Source organism: Triticum aestivum, chromosome 3A, assembly GCF_018294505.1.
Source record: "Triticum aestivum cultivar Chinese Spring chromosome 3A, IWGSC CS RefSeq v2.1, whole genome shotgun sequence".
Lineage (NCBI taxonomy): Eukaryota > Viridiplantae > Streptophyta > Magnoliopsida > Poales > Poaceae > Triticum > Triticum aestivum.
Window position 1 is genome coordinate 127121335 of NC_057800.1, and position 19909 is coordinate 127141243.

Consider the following 19909-nt stretch of genomic DNA (forward strand, 5'->3'; position numbering starts at 1 on the left):
CCAGCTCTCCCTCTATCTCACTACAATAAAGTATGGGGCCCACTTGATCCCAACAACGTTCTTATTTTCCTATAAAATTATTCGTTTGGTTACTCCTGACAAGTGGGGCCACACATATCATTGTGAGATAGAGAGAACTGACATGTGGGTCTAGGCTTATTTTTGTCATAAAACATGGTCAACGGGTTTGACGTAAAAATAACAATGTCTAATGGCATTTTTGAGCAAACATCTAACATAACGATGGCATTTTTGAGATATCTAATGGCATTTTTGAGCAAGCATCTCATGGATTGATGGCATTTTTGAGAAGTTGTAACTTCTAATGGCAAAACTGAGTAGTGGGACACAAATAGTGGCATAAATGATAAAAAAAACCAGATTTAAATGCATGTGCTATTATGATTACATAAAATCTCAGGAAGGTTAACGCCGGATTACATTAAATCACATGATTTGTCTTTTGGATTTTTTTTCTTCTGAGGTGGCATATTTGATGAGGTGGATGACTGCATGTGACTGTTGATGTGGATAAGCTGCATGTCGAGATAAATAAGGTAGTGGGGAGCTTCTATTTAAATATAGAAGATGGGTGAAGTAGTTTTTCCGTTACTAGAGTTGGCATGTCTGAAGTCTGAACTGATGTGGTATTTTGTTTTGTTTTGTTTTTTTGGTTTTTTGCGAGTGACTGATGTGGTATTGTGGCTCCTTCTCTTTCATGCTCTCTCTCTCTCTCGGCTGATGTGGCTCTAGCAATGCAGAAGGTCATTGCAAGTTGGAACTCAAACAAGTTGAACAGTGGGACCAATTGATGGAGCGGCTTGAAACAATTCGGTTGTGTTGGGGACGGACTTTGAGGATAACATGCCGCAGTGCACTGCTCAATCTTTGAAGCACGACCCATTTGTGGCTTTGAATATAGGCAGGGTGCGCCTTGCCCCGTTGTGAGTGTTGTCCAAAAGATCAAACATAAGTTGTTCTGCGGTCTAACCGTGTTCAAGAGAAATTGGTCAGAGAGATGAGGACCGACTATGGGCTTTGCTACACCTACGTAATTATTCTAGGTAAAGCTACGTAAAAACTGATTTGGAGTGATTTGATGGGGGAGTAGATTAGGAAGTTTACGCAGCTTTACCTTGATAAGTACGTAGGTATAGGATTATTGGACCGGCTATACATCAGGTACCTGAATTTTTTTCATTTATCAGTCATTTTCACATGAACCACTAGAACTTAATTGAACGGTCCAGAACAGATTGCACTGTTCGTCTTCAACCTCCCTCTCTTCTTCCTCGCGCAACCCCCATCTCGTCCTGCCCCAACCGTCGGCCTCCATCATGCGCGGCCGGTGAGCGCTTCCGCGCACCCTCTCGCCGCCCTGCCTTCCCCTCAAGCTCCCCCACCGCCATTGTTGGCCGCCACCCCGACCATCCCAATAAGCCTCGCACCGGTGTATAATTTCGGCGAACCCCCCTACACCCCGCGCCCCTAAGATAGATAGTGGGGCAACTTCTCCGACGAATCTGCACCTCCCACATCTCTAAGATAGATAGTGGGGCTCCTTCTCCGGCGTCCGGCCTTCCATCTCTCGCTCGGGAAGAAGAAAAAGTGACTGAAGCCAACTCCAGGCACATGAAGTTTAGCAAAACCAAGAGATAATAGGCTTTGTTCCTGCTGAGCTGATCTTCTCGTATAATATAAGTAAATGTAACCTGATATGGGGATTTTTTTGGCCTGAAAATAGAAATTTGGAGCTATGCTCTTGGCATGGTTCCGAACTGAAACTTATGTAGCCATTTTGTTTTTACGCATGGGTGTCGTGCACCTTTCTTTGATAGCTTGGGCAAAGCATTTCAAATAATTGGAGACAGGGGTCCCATGAACGCTAGTACACTACTCCTACTAATCTGCCGTAGGTGGGCACCGCTCTCCGCACCATGGTTGGACAGCCAGAAATTTTGTCAGGGAGTAGAAGCAGGCTGATGCAGCGTGCAGAAAATAATAAGAAAGAGAACATGTCTAGATCAAACAAATCACCCGGCCAAGCTGGCCAGCCCGAGCCATGGAGATGGAGATCTGCTCGGTCCCGGTGATGTCATGCACAGGCTGTATTTTTCCTCCTGTATGAAAAACGAATATTCGGTTAAGCGTGCAGAGAGAACGGGCATACATACAGTTTGTTTATTTTTTTTTCGAAACGGATACAGTTTATTTACATGCTAGATAAAATAACTAACCACCACGGCGCAAGGTTCCAAGATTGCGGGTCGTAAACAAACCCCAACTCTATCAACCCACAAGGAATAATGTATGGCTGTGCACGGCCATGATTAGCCGAGCTCGCTCGCTCGCTGGCTGTAGATTCGTTCGTGCCGGCAGCAGCATCACTGGGATTCCTGGATCGTTATCTACCACTTGGAAGGACGTGCGAGGAGGGTCCGAACAAGACGACCGGGCAACCCGGGCGGGCGGGCGAGCAAGGGTCCAAAGCCACGTCCGCCTCGCGGGGCCACTCCCGTTGAAACGCCGGCGCGCGCCGTCCCCTTGCGCCTGGCCCCGTACGTCCGCGCATCGGCCAACCAAGCACGTCACGTTTCATCACGTGCTCGGTGCCCATGATCCAGCGGTCTTGCTAGAGTCATGCATCGTCCTCTGCCCGTCTGAACGTGTTATGGACTAACCAAACCGGTACGACCAGCATGCGTGGATCATTACTAGTAGAATCTTTGAGAAAGACAACGGCGTGCGTCCTGTACTAACAACTATCGGTCACAGACGGAATCGCGGTGCGAATCCATTGGTTTTCTTGCTCGCCTAACCCAACGGATTGAGCTTTCATCCTCTGGAATCATGGTTACATGACGACTTGTGGGGTGGGCACAAGTCTACAATGTATGCTTGGGGAAGCAGGCAAGCAAAGCTTTTTATTCTCCGGTGCTCCTCCTGACCCGTCACGCTCCTGTAGAGAGATAGCTAAGCCTTGTTCCTTGCGGAGACGAGCTGTTTCAAGACCGTGACGCGAAGATGAATGTGGACAAATGCGCTTGCGTGCTCCTTTGCTTGACAATGCCACTGTCCATTATTTTCTGTAGCTAATTGGCACACTTTTGTTTAGGCTCCATGACTTTTGGTGTTACTCAACGTGCTTGTTACGATATATATAAATTTTCATCCGGCTCGATCTCCCTGGATTTGGAGGGAGTATAGTTCAAGCTCTACGTCATCGATACGAGGAGTTCAAGCTCTACGTCAATTTTTTTTATTTTTTTCCAATATATGTATTTTGGTGTCTACTTTTTTCCTACACCTTGTAAATTTTTTGTATAAGTTAGGAACATTTTGTTATGACGTTTCATATTATTCAAACACATGACAAACATGTTTTCATATACATGTTTTGAAATATAATTTTCGGATAAATGTTATATATTTTTTGTGTACATCACAAACATTTTTCTATACATAGTTAACATTTTTTTCAAATGCATGATTAAGATCTTTTCATAATTTTATGTACAGTGGTTTTGTAATATATATTTTAAATATTTGGAAATATAAACAAATGTAAAAAGGGAAAAAACAAAAAAAATTGAGAAGAAGGAAAGTTAACGGCGAGTGATTGTGGCTCAGCGCGCTGGGCCTGGCCATTGGTGCAGGCGGTTCACGCGAGCACTGATACGATCTCGCGCTAAGCGAGGCCTAGTCGCACCCTGCCTGTTGTACGAGTTGCACTGTATAAGGCGCTATAAGATTTGGTGTGGTGCGTATGATGTGCGATAGCACTGCATTACTTCCAGAAGCTAAATGGGGTGTACAATGCAATAAACTGAAATTGCCATTTTGTAAATAAAAGGCTGACTTTTTTATTACTTAACTATGTAGCAAATACTAAAATATTTGTGTTGTAAAAAAATATTACTAGTAATTATTCATAAAGTGTTATTTTATTTACCAAAATGTTCTTGTAATTTAAAATATATTTCACCTACAAAGTTGTACTAACTCAGCGATAATGAATATTGATTAGAAGGAGTAACGTTCTTTTAACATAGTTTAAAATATGATCATGTAATTTGGCAAGTGTTTATGAAACTATAAAATCTGTTCACACCATTTTTTAAATGCTGACTCATTTTTAGAAAATGTTAACATCCATAAATTAAAATATATATTCACTACATTTTAAAAGGTGCTCAAGCATTTTTGGTAGAAATGTATGTGTATTCAAAAAAATCATTTTAAAATGAGAAAAAGAAAAATACTGACGATAAAAGGAATAATAAAAATCAAAAGGAAAACTAGAAAATAAAAAACAAATTAATCATAAGAAAACAAAGGAAATGTAGAGAAAGAAAAGCGGCAAAAACACAAAGAAAATCGGCCCTCTATTTCTCTTCCCAATAACACGTGTGCATGGGTGACATGCCGCTTATTGGCCGCAGTAAGAGCATCTCCAGCCGCGCCCCTACAGGTCCCAGTCGCGCCCCTACGAGTCTGTTTTTCGCCGGATTAGGCCGAAATTGGCACCGGCGCACTCAACCCGAACCCGGCGCGCTGGGCAGCGCCCGGGTGCCGCGGCTCGAACGTTTTGGCGCAAAAGAGTGGCGGGACCGGCCGCGTCAGCGAGACGAAAGCTGGTCGTCCTTATCGTCTCGGTTTTCCCGCGGGGAATCAATGCCAAGGCTGCCGCCGGTCAGCCTGCCATTGATTCACGGGCGGCGAAGTGCGGCGACGCCGCCCCGCCTTCCGTCACGCGTTCACACGCGGCCGCCCCCGAGCCGCTATAAAAGCCGCCCCTGGCCACGCAGGTGAGGCACCAATCCTTCCCTCCCTCGCTGCCGCACTTCCTCCCCTTTCTCTGGCGTTTGAGCCCTTCTCTCCCCCCGGCAACCATGAGCGCGAGGTACCCCGGCGACGCGGCGGCGGCCAACGGTTTCGGTCGCCGCTCGCTGCATGAGTGGGAGGCCCACCTCCTTCACGAGGCCAACTACCCCGCGCCACCCGACGTACGCGCTCCGTCGCGGTGGAGGCTCAGCGCCGGCGGGGTCCCTGTCCCCCCTCTGCCCGTCCCCGAGGCGCCCACCTATTTCCACGCCGAGATCGAGCGTGCGCGGGCGTCCCTGACGGCCGCGGAGCGGGCGCTCCCGGAGTACGCCGCCGACAACCATGCGGCGTGGGCGGCGTACTTCGAACGCCAGCAGGAGGTGCGGCTCGCCTCCACCAACAACGCGTCGGCGCCGCGCGGCCGCGACAACAGCGAGGGCCGCCGCCTGTGGTGGGGCGTCCCGGGCCGCACGCTCAGCGGCGTCCTCGCGCACCTCGATGGCGGCAACGATCCGCTGTTCGAGTACCCGACCACTCGGAGCGGCGGCGCTGGCTGCCGAGGAGGATGATGGGATGGTCATCCTCCTCTTCCTCCTCCTCCCGATCCTCCTCTCACTCCTCCGACGCGCCGGCGTTTGTCAGCGTCAAGCCAGAGCCGTCCGAGATGCCGCTCGGTAGGCGCACCCGTGGCGCCGGCCTCGTCATCAACGACGGCGGCCGTGGCTCCTCCTCCTCGGCCACTCCTCGCCTGGTCAAGCCGAAAAGGGAGCTAGGGCTGGCGACGGTGAAGCCGGAGCCGGGGCTCGCTGTCGTGAAGCCGGAGCCTGCTCTCGCCGAGGAGGCCGACCAAGAAGAGGCCGCCTTGCAGTGGGCGCGCGAGGACTACGCGCGCATGGAGCTGGACCCTCAGCGCCGCGCCCTGAAGGAGATCGCCGAACGCCACCGCCGTGAAGCAGCGCGCCGGGGCGAGGGGTCGAGCAGCGGCGCCGGCCATGTCAAGGAGGAGAAGCAGGAGGACGACGCCGGCGACGACTACGCCCTGCTCAGCGCCTACTTCGGCCCGTAGTTTAGGGGGTTTTCGTGCATTTTATTCGTGTAAAAAACGTCTAAATTTCGCCGAAATATGTCATGTTTGTTGAAATTTGGCCTAAATATGTTGTGTTTGCTGAAATTTGGCCGAACTGTGGGGACATCTGGGGCCCGGCGGCTGGGGACGTATTCGCCTCCACGCCGAAAAACCGTCGGCTCGCCCCCAAAAGGCGATTTTCGGCGCGTCTTGGGGGCGCAACGGCTGGAGATGCTCTAAGGGCCATTCCGTCTTTATACGTAGCGAGCGGCTTATTGGCCGCTTATACGCACCGACTATAGGGTATTATTCCCTCCGTCCCAAAATTCTTGTCTTACATTTGTTTAGAACGGATGTATCTAACATTAAAATATAACTAGATACATCCGTATTTAGACAAATTTAAGATAAGAATTTTGGGACGGAGGGAGTACATAATGTTGGAAATATGCCCTAAAGGCAATAATAAATTGGTTATTATTATATTTTCTTGTTCATGATAATCGTTTATTATCCATGCTAGAATTGTATTGATAGGAAACTCATATACATGTGTGGATACATAGACAACACCATGTCCCTAGTAAGCCTCTAGTTGACTAGCTCATTGATCAATAGATGGTTACGGTTTCCTGACCATGGATATTGGATGTCATTGATAACGGTATCACATCATTAGGAGAATGATGTGATGGACAAGACCCAATCCTAAGCCTAGCACAAGATCATGTAGTTCGTTTGCTAAAGCTTTTGTAATGTCAAGTATCATTTCCTTAGACCATGAGATTGTGCAACTCCCGGATACCGTAAGAGTGCTTTGGGTGTGCCAAACGTCACAACATAACTGGGTGGCTATAAAGGTACATTACAGGTATCTCCGAAAGTGTCTGTTGGGTTGGCACGAATCGAGACTGAGATTTGTCACTCCATGTAACGGAGAGGTATCTCTGGGCCCACTCAGTAGGACATCATAATAATGTGCACAATGTGATCAAGGAGTTGATCACGGGATGATGTGTTACGGAACGAGTAAAGAGACTTGCCGGTAACGAGATTGAACAAGGTATCGGGATACCGACGATCGAATCTCGGGCAAGTATCATATCGATAGACAAAGAGAACTGAATACGGGATTGATTGAATCCTCGACATCGTGGTTCATCCAATGAGATCATCGTGGAACATGTGGGAGCCAACATGGGTATCCAGATCCCGTTGTTGGTTATTGGCCGGAGAGTTGTCTCGGTCATGTCTGCATGGTTTCCGAACCCGTAGGGTCTACACACTTAAGATTCAATGACGCTAGGGTTATTAGGAAGACTTGTATGTGATTACCTAATGTTGTTCGGAGTCCCGGATGAGATCCCGGACATCACGAGGAGTTCCGGAATGGTCCGGAGGTAAAGATTTATATATGGAAAGTTGTTGTTCGGGTTCCGGGAAAAGTTCAGTTTTTTCCGGTATTGTACCGGGAAGCTTCCGGAAGGTTCCGGAGGATTCCGGAGGTTCGGAAAATGTTCCACCACATCCAATACAGCAGCATGAGCTGTAGGGGGGCGCCCTAACCTTAATGGGTCGAGGGCACCAGCCCCCCAAGGCCCATGCGCATGGGAGAGGGGAAACCCTAAGGGGGAGGGCCTCCACTTGACTTGGGAGGCACTCCTCCGCCCTTGGCCGCCGCCCTCAACCCTAGATAGGATCTAGGGGGGCCGGCCCCCTCTCTCCCCACCTATAAATAGTGGAGGGGTGGGAGGGCGGCCACACCCTTGAACCTGGCGCAGCCCCTCCCCTCCAATACCTCTCCTCCTCCGCGTGAGCTTGGCGAAGCCCTGCCGGAGAACTGCCACTCCATCACCACCACGCCATCGTGCTACTGTTGGACTCTCTTTCTCAACCTCTCCCTCCTCTTTGCTGGATCAAGGCGTGGGAGACGTCTCCGTTCCGTACGTGTGTTGAACGTGGAGGCGCCGTGGTTCGACGCTTAGATCAGAATCAACCGCGATCTGAATCGCTACGAGTATGACTCCTTCATCCGCGTTCTTGCAACGCTTCCGCTTAGCGATCTACAAGGGTATGTAGATGCACTCCCCTTCCCCTCGTTGCTAGATTACTCTATAGATTGATCTTGATGATGCGTAGAAAATTTTAAATTTCTGCTACGATCCCCAACACATAATGGGCTAACCTAGTACCGTAGTGCGGTATGAGTGGTTTCTTCTTCTTTTTTTGGGTAACTGTTCCTGCTTCTTTGTTGGGTTTTTTAGGAAACCATATTTCTATTTGGGTTTAGATTTTTCATTCATGTTTTTCCCTTTTTCCTTTTTGTTTTGATAATTTATTTTTCTATTTTGTTTACATTATAATCTTTCTTCTTTGATCTATTTTACTCTCTGTTATCCTATTTTTATGTTTTAAAACTTCAGTTTAAACCCCCACAAACACTTCTTTAAATTACATGAACATTCATTTCAATGAGAGAACACTTTTGGAAATTGCAGTGGCTTCTTTTTACAGAATATGTGAACACCTTTTAATTACATAATTGTTTTCCGAAATGTGTGAAACACCTTTCCGAATTACATGAATAATTTTTCTAAATGTGTTTTTTTAATCCAAAACTCTAAAAGATATTTAATTGTCATTGTTGACACATAAGAGCATCTTCAGCCGCGCCCCCGGGACGTCCCTAGGAGCCTTTTTTTGGCACCGGCGTTAAAAAAAGTGTTCCAATCACACCCCCACAGGCTCGTTTTGCGCTGGATTTAACAAAAACTACGGCTGGCGCACCCAAGGCAAACCCAGGGAATCGGGGGGCAGCTGGGGCGCCGGCAATATTTTTTGGCAGCAAAAGGCCCACTGCCAGCCTTTAATCTCTCTATCTCTCCTTTCTTTTTCTGGTTAGGCCCACCACGTGCAGTGCATGCCCGCCGTCCTGCGTACCGCGGCTAACCTCGCTGGTGGCCACGTGCTCTCACCGCGCCCCAGACCCGAAGTAGCATCGGGCATGTCCGCCATAGCCGCCATTGGAGCAGCGCTGCGGCTTCGCCTCCTAGTCCGGATGTTGCGGGTCGGCGAGCTCATCGCCCTCACCACGCTCCTCTCTTGGTCCTCTCCCGCGCGCCTTCTGTGGCCGCCGCTGCTCTGCGCGTTGCGGGTCGCTCCTCTTCAGCCCCCGCTTCGTGCTCCTCCTCCTCGCGCTTTCCAGGCGCGAGTGCGTGGAGCCGTCCCCGACCTCCTCTGCCACGGCCTCCTCTACCGGCATCAGTGTGGAGTAGAGCCAGACCTTGGCCGCTGCCAGCTTCGCTTCGTTCACCGTCCCGCCGCCGCCGACGCCGATGCCGACGCAGGCAAGTGAAGCGCATGTGGCCGTGCTGCCGGCCATGGCGATGCCGATGGAGACGGTGCCGAAGGAGGAGGAGGTGGTGAAGCCGGTGGTGTCGATGACCATGCGCGCTGCGGCCGCCGTGACCAAGGCCTGCGCGCCGAGGCGGACTCGGTCGAAGAAGATGGCGACGGTGCTGGAGGAGGAGGAGAAGGAGGAGGAGGTGAAGCCGGTGGTGTCGGTGACGACGCGCGCCGCAGCCGCCGTGAGCAAGGCCGCGTGCCGAGGCGGACCCACTGAGCATGGCCTCCCGGATCCCGCGGGAGCTCGCCTCGCCCGCGTACCGCGGCTCACCTCGCTGCTGCTCGAGGGGGCCGGTGCCCGCGCCCGCATGCCACACTCCGGACGCACGACGTCTTCGGCAACCGGCCTCTGCCTCCTCATCACCGCTGGTCGCGACCGCCTCCTGGCCGCGCGCCGGCCTCTGCCTCCTCACCACCCGCCCTCTGCTCACCGCGCGCCGCCGTCGCCGCCCTGCTCGTCGCGTGCCGGCCTGGGCGTGCCCGAGCCGCCGCGGGGCGAGCTCAAGGAGCGGTGGCGCCCGGCCGCTTCCTCCTTGCCCGCCACGCGTCCTCCTCGTCAAGGAGCAGAGGTGCTTGGGGTGGACACGGCTGGAAATATTTGCCCTCCAAGCCAAAAACTTGCGTCGGCCCAGCCCGAGCTGGACGAAAAAACGTCCCTGGGCGGCACAACGGATGCTCTTATAAGTTGGAAAATGTTCAAAATATTAACCTCAGTAATATATAAAAAGTTGGCACGGCAGGAAGGCGAACGATTTCAAGCGACTTGCACGGACTGGCAGGCTACGGCGAGCGACGATTAGAGGCGACGGCGCCAGGTCTGGTGGAAAGATAATGGAAGGAATCAGGAAGCTAGCTTTCAAGCTTCCAATCGCACGTGCAATGAATTTTGGAAATCAGGCGTTGATGCACTGGTATACATGCGCTCTGAACAATAGAGAAAAATTCCAGGTAGACAATCTATCTTGAGACAATCTATCTTGTTACAAACAATGACAGATATTTCTTTGCAGTCACTTTCTTTCTGCGTAGCGCTGTCGGAGCGACCTCTACTTCCTCCACCTTGATGGACACCGTCATCGCAGCGACCGCAGGAGGAGAAGCGGGGGGACGGGCGTCCGCAGCCATGGTGGCGAACCAGGGCAACTTGAGCGCGGCGGCCGCCGTCAGCCGCTTGTCGGGATTGCAGGCGAGCAGGCCGCTCAGGACCTCAAACCCCTCCTCGGACAGCGTATCCTCCGGGAACAGCTCTCGCAGCCTGCTCCGCTGCACCGTCGGCAACTGTGGCGGCAGCACCGCGTCCGCGAACGGCAGGGACGTGAACCCCGGCCAGGTTGTGTCGTCCTGCATTCCGACCACTTCAAAGATCCTTCGGAGAAGGCAGGTCGAGTTGTCCTCGTCGAACAGCCTCTCGCCGGAGATGGTCTCCGCCATGACGCACCCAAGCGACCACGAGTCCACCAGGGCGTCGTAGTCCCGCTTTCCTAGCAGCATCTCGGGGGCTCGGTACTTGCCCGTGCCGGCCGGCCGGTACGGCGGCGCCTCCGACATGGACAGGGCGACCCCGAAGTCGCAGAGCTTGAGCGTCCCTTCCCCTTCTCCGACGATTATGTTGGCCGGCTTGATGTCGCGGTGGACGACGTGGCGCCGGTGCATCTCGGTGGCCGCCGAGAGGAGCTGCCACATGAAACCCCGCACCGTGGCCTCCGGGAGCCCGCCGCGGCCGCGCCTCTCCGTCAGGAGGCGGTGGAGGCTCTGCCCTTGGACGTACTCCATGACGAGGCAGAGCTCGTCGGTGACGTAGTCCCGCACGACGCCGCGGAAGCCGACGATGTGCGGGTGGCCGCCGCACGCCTCGAGGAAGCGGGCCTCCCGCAGCACCTCCTGGGCGTCGGCGGGCGCGTCCTTCTTGCGCGGGTCGCGGAAGGACTTGATGGCGACGACTTGGCCGGTGGCACGGTGCCGCCTTTTGTCGACGACGCCGAACATGCCCTCGCCCAGGCAGGACTCGTGATCGTAGTCCCCGGTGGTTCCGGTGATGCGCCTCTTCTTGGCGCAGGTTGCTCCCGGCCGGTTGGCGTGGCCGTCGACGGCGGCGGCAGATCGCTTGGTGGCGGCCATCGGGTCGATCCGCGGGCTCAACAGAGCTTCCAGAGGCAGGGGAGCGGCGAAGCGCGCAGGATCTAAAATTCTAGATGGAGGAGGAGGCAGCGGGAAGAAAATCGACGAGGGCACGGGGGCTCGCTCACTATATACAGAAGAAAATTGAGATACGAATTGGGCACTCGTGCGGTCATACCCAGACTCGGATTCCGACGTTCTATCGGAGCTGCATGCGGAACGCGTTTCCTTCCCTCGCTGCCTGCGCTTCTTTTTCGATGGGAAAAACTTTAGGGAGTGTCCAAATTCCAGCCGAATTCAGTCTGAGTCGATTTTCTGTCCTATGTTTGATTGACACCTGTTTTGATTAGTCCTGATGAATCGAGTTGGAAAAATGATCAAACTGATTTCAACTGGTGTTTCTCGGTCGAATTTGGTTTCCCCCGTGATGTGATTTCCACCTGCCCACCTAAACTAATCGCCCCCGACCCGTTACGGCCTGCTGCTGGATCACTCCGACATGAAAAAATAATTGATGGTTGCTGCAACATTCTCTCTGAATTTTTGTTGTTGTACGTGTTGGTATGCCTACTCCTGTAATAAGGATCAATCGTGATGATCCTATAGTTTTTGCCCGATCTTTCACCGCAAAACAATCAAATAGAAAAACTTCTAATCACGAAAGTAATCCACGTAACTTGAAGATGAGGAAACAAGTCCAGCAAGCAACGTGATGAAGATCACCACGCCTCAAACCAGAGCACGATAATCCTTAATGAACACAAGAACCTCCGTAGCAATCTTTATTAGATAAACGGCATCGCCGATCCCGGAGGGATGCTTCACCGAAGAAACACAACTCGATAGTTTTAGACTAAAATTCCCAACTTCCTAAACCCAATGCGCCCCAGCTCCTTATATGGTGGGGTGAGGCGCCCAGCCTAATGGGCCTCGACCTGACTTGGTTGGACAGGCCCAAAACCAAGCAAAAACTCATAATTATTAAAAAAAATCAAATTATTAAAAATAACAATGACACACCTAGCTTGGTGAAGTCCTGAAATTGGGCTTCACCTCCTCCGTCGTGCCCGTATCATCCTCCTCCCCTTCAAAAAGCGTTGTCCTCAACGCGCGGGGGTCTGCTAGAAAGGATGGCGTGATATCAACAAAAGCATCACGCGTCTTCACCATCTTCAAGTCTCGCGTGCCTACCACTCCACATCCTCCCTCTTGGTCTACTCGACTTGGTTCAGTTGTGGGTGACTTTCTTCTCCACACACGCCTGGGCATAGGCGCCACCACCTTCTTCTTGTCCACCTTTGCTGGAGCCCTTTGTTTCTGAACATGAACCTGCTTTGCACTACCCTGCAAAAGATGAGTAATGCGTGGGCCACACAACTGACGAACATGTCCATCCTTGCCTTTGTGCATCCGCACTGCTGCTCCAACAAAACGCCTCACAGGTGTGCTAACAAAACTGCGCTTGTCGCCCCGAAGCACCTCATGCACTGGGACATGATCAGCACAAATATCATCAGTCTGAACACCTGTGTCAACACAAATTGGAATTGTAACACATGCTGCAACATCCTTCCTCTCATCAGAAAGAGGTTGTACTTCAACTGGCTTGTCACTAACAAGAACAACAGGCTTGTTATCTACAGGTAGAGCTGAAGCAATATCAACAATGTCGCTCTGTGCATCATGCTCCTCATGTTGCAGCTTAGCTAACCTTGGCGGCTTAGCCTTGCGCAACCTCTCCTTGTGTACCACTAGCTCCACATCAAACTTTATTTGATCATCCTTCGTAGGCTTCAAAGTCTGCTGTTTGCCGTCATGCACAAAAGAATATGTATTTGCTCTCCCAGCATGTGTGACATTGCGATCATACTGCCATGGACGTCCAAGTAACAACCCACACACCTCCAATGGCAACACATCACATTCTACCACATCAACATAGTCATCAACTGTAAATGGCACACGCACTTTATGAGTAACCTTCAGCATACCGCAGCTATTCAACCACTCAAGATGCTTAGGTTCAGCAATGCGCCATGTGGACAACCCCAATGATGCCACCATTGCCTTGCTTATGCCATTAGTACAGCTACCACCATCAATCATCAACTTGCATGCTTGTCCTTTAATCATACACTGAGTCTGAAATAAACTCCACCGCTGACCCTTGTCAACAGTTTTGCAAGCTTCAACATGTACCCTCTTGAGTTGCATATTCAGCCCGCTCAATGGTACAACATTGTCCACCAAAATCGTGTCAACATCAGCCTTGTCCTCCTTAGAACCAGTATGTGTTGTTGCTTCCTTGTTAACATCATTTATCTGAACCGCGTATGTGTCCTTGGAAATTACCTTCGCGGAAGTCTGCACAGTATGCGCGGGAAAAACTGTAATAGGCTTTTTTAGTTCCGCCCGCCTCTCTTTAATGATCTTTTGTATATCAGCTATCTCAGTCCGAGCCTTAGACTTCTCGTCAAGTCAATAAAACCATGTCGAAGCCATCTTCGGATCTTCCCTATCCGGCCAACAGAAAATAAAATCGCAGATTTTTTTTACCACAAGCCCGACTCTACCGTGAGTTGATTTCCTAAACGGACTGGAACAAGAGAATCTTCTCTCTCCTGCCTTAACTAATTAGGATTTAACTAATTTAAAAATCCGGCAAGCTGATCGCAAAACTCCAAAACTAACTAATACACCATCACGTACCAACCAAATCGCTCTGCTTCCTGAAAATCTGGAGTCAGCCGAAAACAGGGCCGTCCTTCCTATCTGAGCGACCAAACCTCGCCGAGATCATAAGGAAAATTTATAGCACGGACGCCCTCAATTTGATTTGACTGGAAGACAAACTCCCTGCCGAGACACAGATCCAAGCGTGCTCGGCCCTCGCGAATTTGCCGCCACTAATCTCCTCGCCGAACAGCAATTTGCACCGTGATCCACGAGAACTCTCCGCAGACCAGACTCAACAGGATGAACTCGCGGTGAGGAACCCAGTAATCTGATACCACATAATAAGGATCAACGTGATGATCCTATAGTTTTTGCCCGATCTTTCACCGCAAGACAATCAAATAGAAAAACTTTTAATCACGGAAGTAATCCACGTAACCTGAAGATGAGGAAACAAATCCAGCAAGCAACGTGATGAAGATCACCACGCCTCAAACCAAAGCACGATAATCCTTGATGAACACAAGAACCTCCGTAGCAATCTTTATTAGATAAACGGCATCGCCGATCCCGGAGGGATGCTTCACCGAAGAAACACAACTCGATAGTTTTAGACTAAAATTTCCAACTCCCTAAACCCAATGCGCCCCAGCTCCTTATATGGAGGGGTGAGGCGCCTAGCCTAATGGGCCTCGACCTGACTTGGTTGGACAGGCCCAAAACCAAGCAAAAACTCATAATTATTAAAAAAAATTTAATTATTAAAAATAACAATGACACGCCTAGCTTGGTGGAGTCCTGAAATTGGGCTTCACCTCCTCCGTCGTGCCCGTATCATCCTGCAAGTGTCAGGGATGTTGTATGCCTACCTCTATGCTAGATGCTATATGCTAGTAGATGCATGATCAAAAGATCATGACAGAAACAAACACAAAAGCTTAGGGCATCTCCAGCCGCGTCCCCAGGAAGGCCTCCCCAGGCGTTTTTTTTGCGCCGGCGCCGAAAAAATGGCCCAGTCGCGCCCCCAGGAGCCCGATTTTCGCCGGCCTGAGCCGAAAACAGCGCCGGCGGACCCAGGCCAAACCCGGCGCGCTGGGGGGGCACCCGGGGGCACCAGGGCGAACTGTTTTGGCGTGAAAAAGCCGCGGGCCAGCTGCGTCAGGGACACGGCGGCTCGTCTTCCCCCAACTGCCTCGGTTCCCACGGGGAATCAATGGCAAGGCTGCCGCCGGTCAGCCTTGCAGTTGATTCCTCACGGGCGGCGTCACGGGACGGCGCGCCGACGCCTCCCCTCCCTCGCACGCGTACACACGGGCGCGGAGCGGCTATAAAAGCTGGCGGTCTCTCGCCTGTGCCCACACCAGACTCGCCTCTCGCCGCCGCCCAGCCCCTCTCTCTCCGTCTCCGTCTTCCTCTCCCGAGCGCCACCGGCAGCCCCTCTCTCTCCCTCTCTACCAGCGCCGAGCCCGTCGCCATGGCAGAGCGCTTCGCCGGAGACGAGGCGGCGGCGAACGGCTTCGGCCGCCGTTCGCTCCGCGAACAGGAGTCCTGGCTCCTGTTCCAGGCGAACATCCCGGCGCCGCCGGACATGCGCGCCGGGCCGACGGGGTGGCGGCTCAGCGACGGGGGAGTGCCCGTTCCCCCGTTACCCGACAACGTGGCGAAGCCCAGGTACTTCGCCGAGGAGGTCGAGGTCGCGCGCGCCTCCCTGACCGACGACGAGCGCTCCCTCCCCCAGTACGCCGCCGGCAATCACGCGGCTTGGGCGGCGTACTTCCAGCGCCGCCAGCAGCAGCGTCTGGCCTCCACGAACGGCGCGCCGGTGGTCGGCGGCGTGAAGAACAACGAGGGACGCCACCTGTGGTGGGGCGTCCCCGGCCGCATGCTGGATGGCGTGCTAGCGTACCTCGATGGCGGCAACAACCCGCCGTTGACCTATCCTGCGACGGGGGCCGCCCCGTCGCAACACCGACGCGCATGGGCGCCAAGGAGGTTCGCCTCCTCCTCGTCTTCCTGCTCTCGCTCATTTTCCCACTCCTCCGGTTCTCCGGCGCTTCTCGGCGTCAAGGCCGAGCCCGCGGCGGAGACGCCAATCGGTCGGTGCACTCGCAGCGGCGGCATCGTTATCAACGAGGGCGGCCGGTGCGCCTCCTGCTCGTCGGCTCCTCCGCGCTTCGTCAAGCCAAAGATGGAGCCAGGGCTGGCGCCGGTGAAGACGGAGCCGGGGCTGGCGCCGGTGAAGACGGAGCCGGGGCTGGCGCCGGTGAAGGCGGAGTTCGACGACGACGGCGCGGTCCTAGAATGGGCGCGCCAGGACTCCATTGCGATGGAGAAGGCGCGCCGGGAGAATGAGAAGGAGCACCAGCGCGCCGCCCTGCGCCACTTCGAGGAGCGCCGACGCGTCCGCGATGAAGACGGGGTCGTCGTCTTATGCGACAGCGACGATGACGACGACGCGCCGCCACCAGTCCGCCATGGCGACGCCGGGTAGGGGTCCAGCAGGGGCGCCCGCGTCAAGGAGGAGAAGGCCGACGACAACGATGGCGGCGACGGCGGCGACGACTTCAACCTCTTTCTTTTTTAGATTAGGTTAATGTAATGAAAATGCGTGAGTTTCACCGAAATTTGCCATGTTTGGCCGAAATTTAACTAGTTTTTATCATAACTTCGCCGAACGGTTCTTCTTTTTTTATTTTAATACGCGCCTGGGGGCGACCCTAGGGGCCGACGGCTGGGGACCGACTCGCCCCCAGGGCCATTTTTTGCGCCGGCTCACCCCCAGGCGGCGCTTTTAGACGCCCTCTGAGGGGCCAACGGCTGAAGATGCCCTTAAACTGAACTAAATCACCACTATTCACCCAAATTTGAACTAGTAGAACCAAGAAACTTAAATTGAACTAAGTGACCACTATTGGCCCATAAAATTGGACTGAACCTTCAAGCTCCGTCAAACAGGCAGCTTCTTCTTGTCTGCTACAGCGACGCAGAAGTCAGCAGGCTTGTTGTGGCAGATCCGCAAAAGTGATTTTGATCTAAGAATTGTATCTTCGGTTTTCAAGTACGTATCTGATCATGGTGGGATTCGACACCACCAACACCCATTCAATTCCAGCATGTGTTTGATCTGGAAAATGAAAGAAATAATAACTGGGAAAAGAAGGATTAAAAAGGAAAATTACTGTTGAAGAAATAAAATGAAGACTAAAGTGGTGAAATGAGAGTAGCTAAGTAACCTACATGTGTGGTAACTTACAAGACTGAAGAAAAATGGCACCTAACATCAAAACTACTAACAAAACCGAAGAAAATGACACCTAACACTGAACCTGAAGAAGCAAATCCACATGAGGAAAACTGAGACTTGAGACTAGTAAGAAATATGATGAAAGAGGCACTCACTGCTGCACATCACAGAGCAAAATGTGATCATGGGAGTCGATAGATCAAACAAGATGTGATGTGGAAGATCTAACTTTGGTACCATGCCAAATGACCTGGGAAGCTGACTACCCTAATAGTGGCCACACTGTTTTATATTGTCATCATTGAGTAGGCATATGATTACACAATTGGTTACAATGCTCGAGAGACAAGAAAGAAGGTTTAGAAGAAACCTACCCCTTATATCTTGACATCCGTTATAAGATTGTTGGATGCCTAAACCAACTATTATATCATGATCAAGGTGTCCAAAGCCAGAATGTGTTCAACAGTCTTCAGACATGTTTGATTTATAGCCATTGCCATAAAATTTGCCACATTTTTGCTGGCTAAGCCGTGACAAGCCACAAAACATGTGGATGTGAAATTGCTCGACACAACTTGTGCAAAGATTGATAAAAGTATGAGTCTAGCTAAGAAATTACGGAAAGCCACAAGCAAGAAATCATTTACCGTTCTTAGGACATACTCCCTCCGTAGTGTCAAAAACCGTCTTATATTTTGATACAGAGGGAGTATTTAAATCGTGGCAAGACACAAAAAATTTGATAGGGAATTGTCGCGTTAAGTTGTGGAAAGTTTGGCATAATCTGAGTATGGCTAAGAAAATGCGGCCATGCTAGAATTGTGGCGGTAGAACAGACAACACCATAAAAAAATTGGCAAGATGTCCTTAGTTCAAACTTCGGTGGGTGGGTTGTATAGGTTTTCATTTTATCGATTACTTCATTGAGGCTTGGAAGAACTTCATAGGATTTTTTCACGAGATGTTTTTATTTTTCATTGTTTTGCTATCCTGTTTAAGAATTCGTCCGATTAATCAGTTAACTTGCTGATAGACCCCTACTTATAGAGTCACCGAGTAGCCAATAAACCGATAAATGAGCCGATTAATTGATTAATTTACCGATTAGCCCATTAATCCCCTATTTACCAGCCAACCGAGCAACTATCAGTTGAAGATTTCCTCAACAATGGTTTTCTTATTTGTTTAACTGGAAAAATGTAGTAGGAAAGCCCCTATGGAGATACTGTTTTTTTAAATATAAGATGAATATGAATCGCATTCATGAAGACCTGAACCCAGGTGGCCAAGTTGTACGTTGTCTCTAGGGGCTAGCTTTATTACAACGGAGCACTCGGAAGAGTTCTTTGCTTGTGGAAGGAGCAAATCCTGAACGCCGTACCACAGGATTAGGAAAAGAGAATGCGCGACAAAATGATGCCGAATCAAGGTGACTTTATGCTTATGGAAGGTTTGTAATTGCTTGAGATTGTGAAGATCTCAATCGGGAAAGCTTGATATTACTAGGTTCATAAAAGGATCTGAGCTTGTGGTCTCGAAAGAAAATTAAAGGACCTGGCTCGTTAACTGTACTAAAAGGGCCTGGCTCGATGCCTTGCTTGCTGTAGCAGAAGATGCAAAGCGCCATGCATGCACAGCAGGGCCGGCCCTGAGGGGGGGCAGAGGGGGTGGCCGCCCCGGGCCCCCGAGATGTAGGGGCCCCCACCCAGGGTGGTAATGGGTATGTACGCAGTCAACTAGGCCATGGGCTGGACGTATAGACGCAGGCAGCGGCGAGCCCACGCAGGCGCGGCTGTTAGTTAGGTTTCCTAATAATTCCCTGCCGAGATATAAGATCCAACCGCGAATTCGCATCTCTACGAGGATCACGATCTGCCACTGGGTTCTGATCGTGAATTCCTGGGTTCCGATCGTCGCCGGGTTCTGATCGTGAATCCCCGTTTCATCGACGAACTCCGCTCTCCAATCTCCGGTGCCATCCGCTCATCACCGAGTGTACACGTACTGATACACCCCAGTCCAGATCGCTGAGTGGCCTATCAGACCATCAGCAACGCGAATCCAACTGATCTGAGGTATATATACCTTATTATTATTGCGTATCAGCGAACTAAGTAATTTATTACCTTTACATATGGACGCATAGCTTTTGCACTTTTCAACCTTTTTCTGTGTATGCTTGTGTTCTTTAATAATGGCTGGCATTCTTCACATGGAGAGTTGCAGCGCCGATAGAAAAAACATGCCGATTGATGACAGGTTATTAGCAACATTTGGTTGGTTGTTGTAGGAGATTCCCGGTGGTTAAGGAGCGTAATTACAGAAAACCTTGAAAAGGAGTACCGAAACATGCATGATGTCAAAATCGAGGGGAGAGACCACGGATGATATGTTGTCTTTGTTTTGTTTTACTGTCTTAAGCTGGGATTTTGGTGTGATTCTTGGCAGAATGGATCCTATCAGTCTATGAGTTGCAAGCAAAACAATTTGTGAGTTGTAGAGCACTGATAATCAAAGGCAATAGTTTAATCTCCCTTCATAGATAATCAAATACTTTTTGTATATGAAGAGAT

General features: G+C 51.1%; 1 protein-coding gene and 1 pseudogene across 1 annotated transcript; one reads left to right on the forward strand and one right to left on the reverse strand.

The window, feature by feature from the left end:
* Positions 1–8894: 8894 nt before the first annotated feature.
* Positions 8895–10095, forward strand: LOC123056850 (uncharacterized; annotated as a pseudogene).
* Positions 10096–10227: 132 nt separating this feature from the next.
* Positions 10228–11739, reverse strand: LOC123060644 (putative cyclin-dependent kinase F-2). The gene has a single exon (XM_044483442.1). The coding sequence runs from the start codon at positions 11411–11413 to the stop codon at positions 10268–10270; it is 1146 nt and encodes a 381-aa protein (XP_044339377.1). The 5' UTR covers positions 11414–11739; the 3' UTR covers positions 10228–10267.
* Between the last annotated feature and the right edge of the window lie 8170 nt (positions 11740–19909).

Bases quoted from the DNA above. Each gene is read 5' to 3' on its own strand.
- LOC123060644 (XM_044483442.1), bottom strand. From the start codon at position 11,413: ATGGCCGCCACCAAGCGATCTGCCGCCGCCGTCGACGGCCACGCCAAC.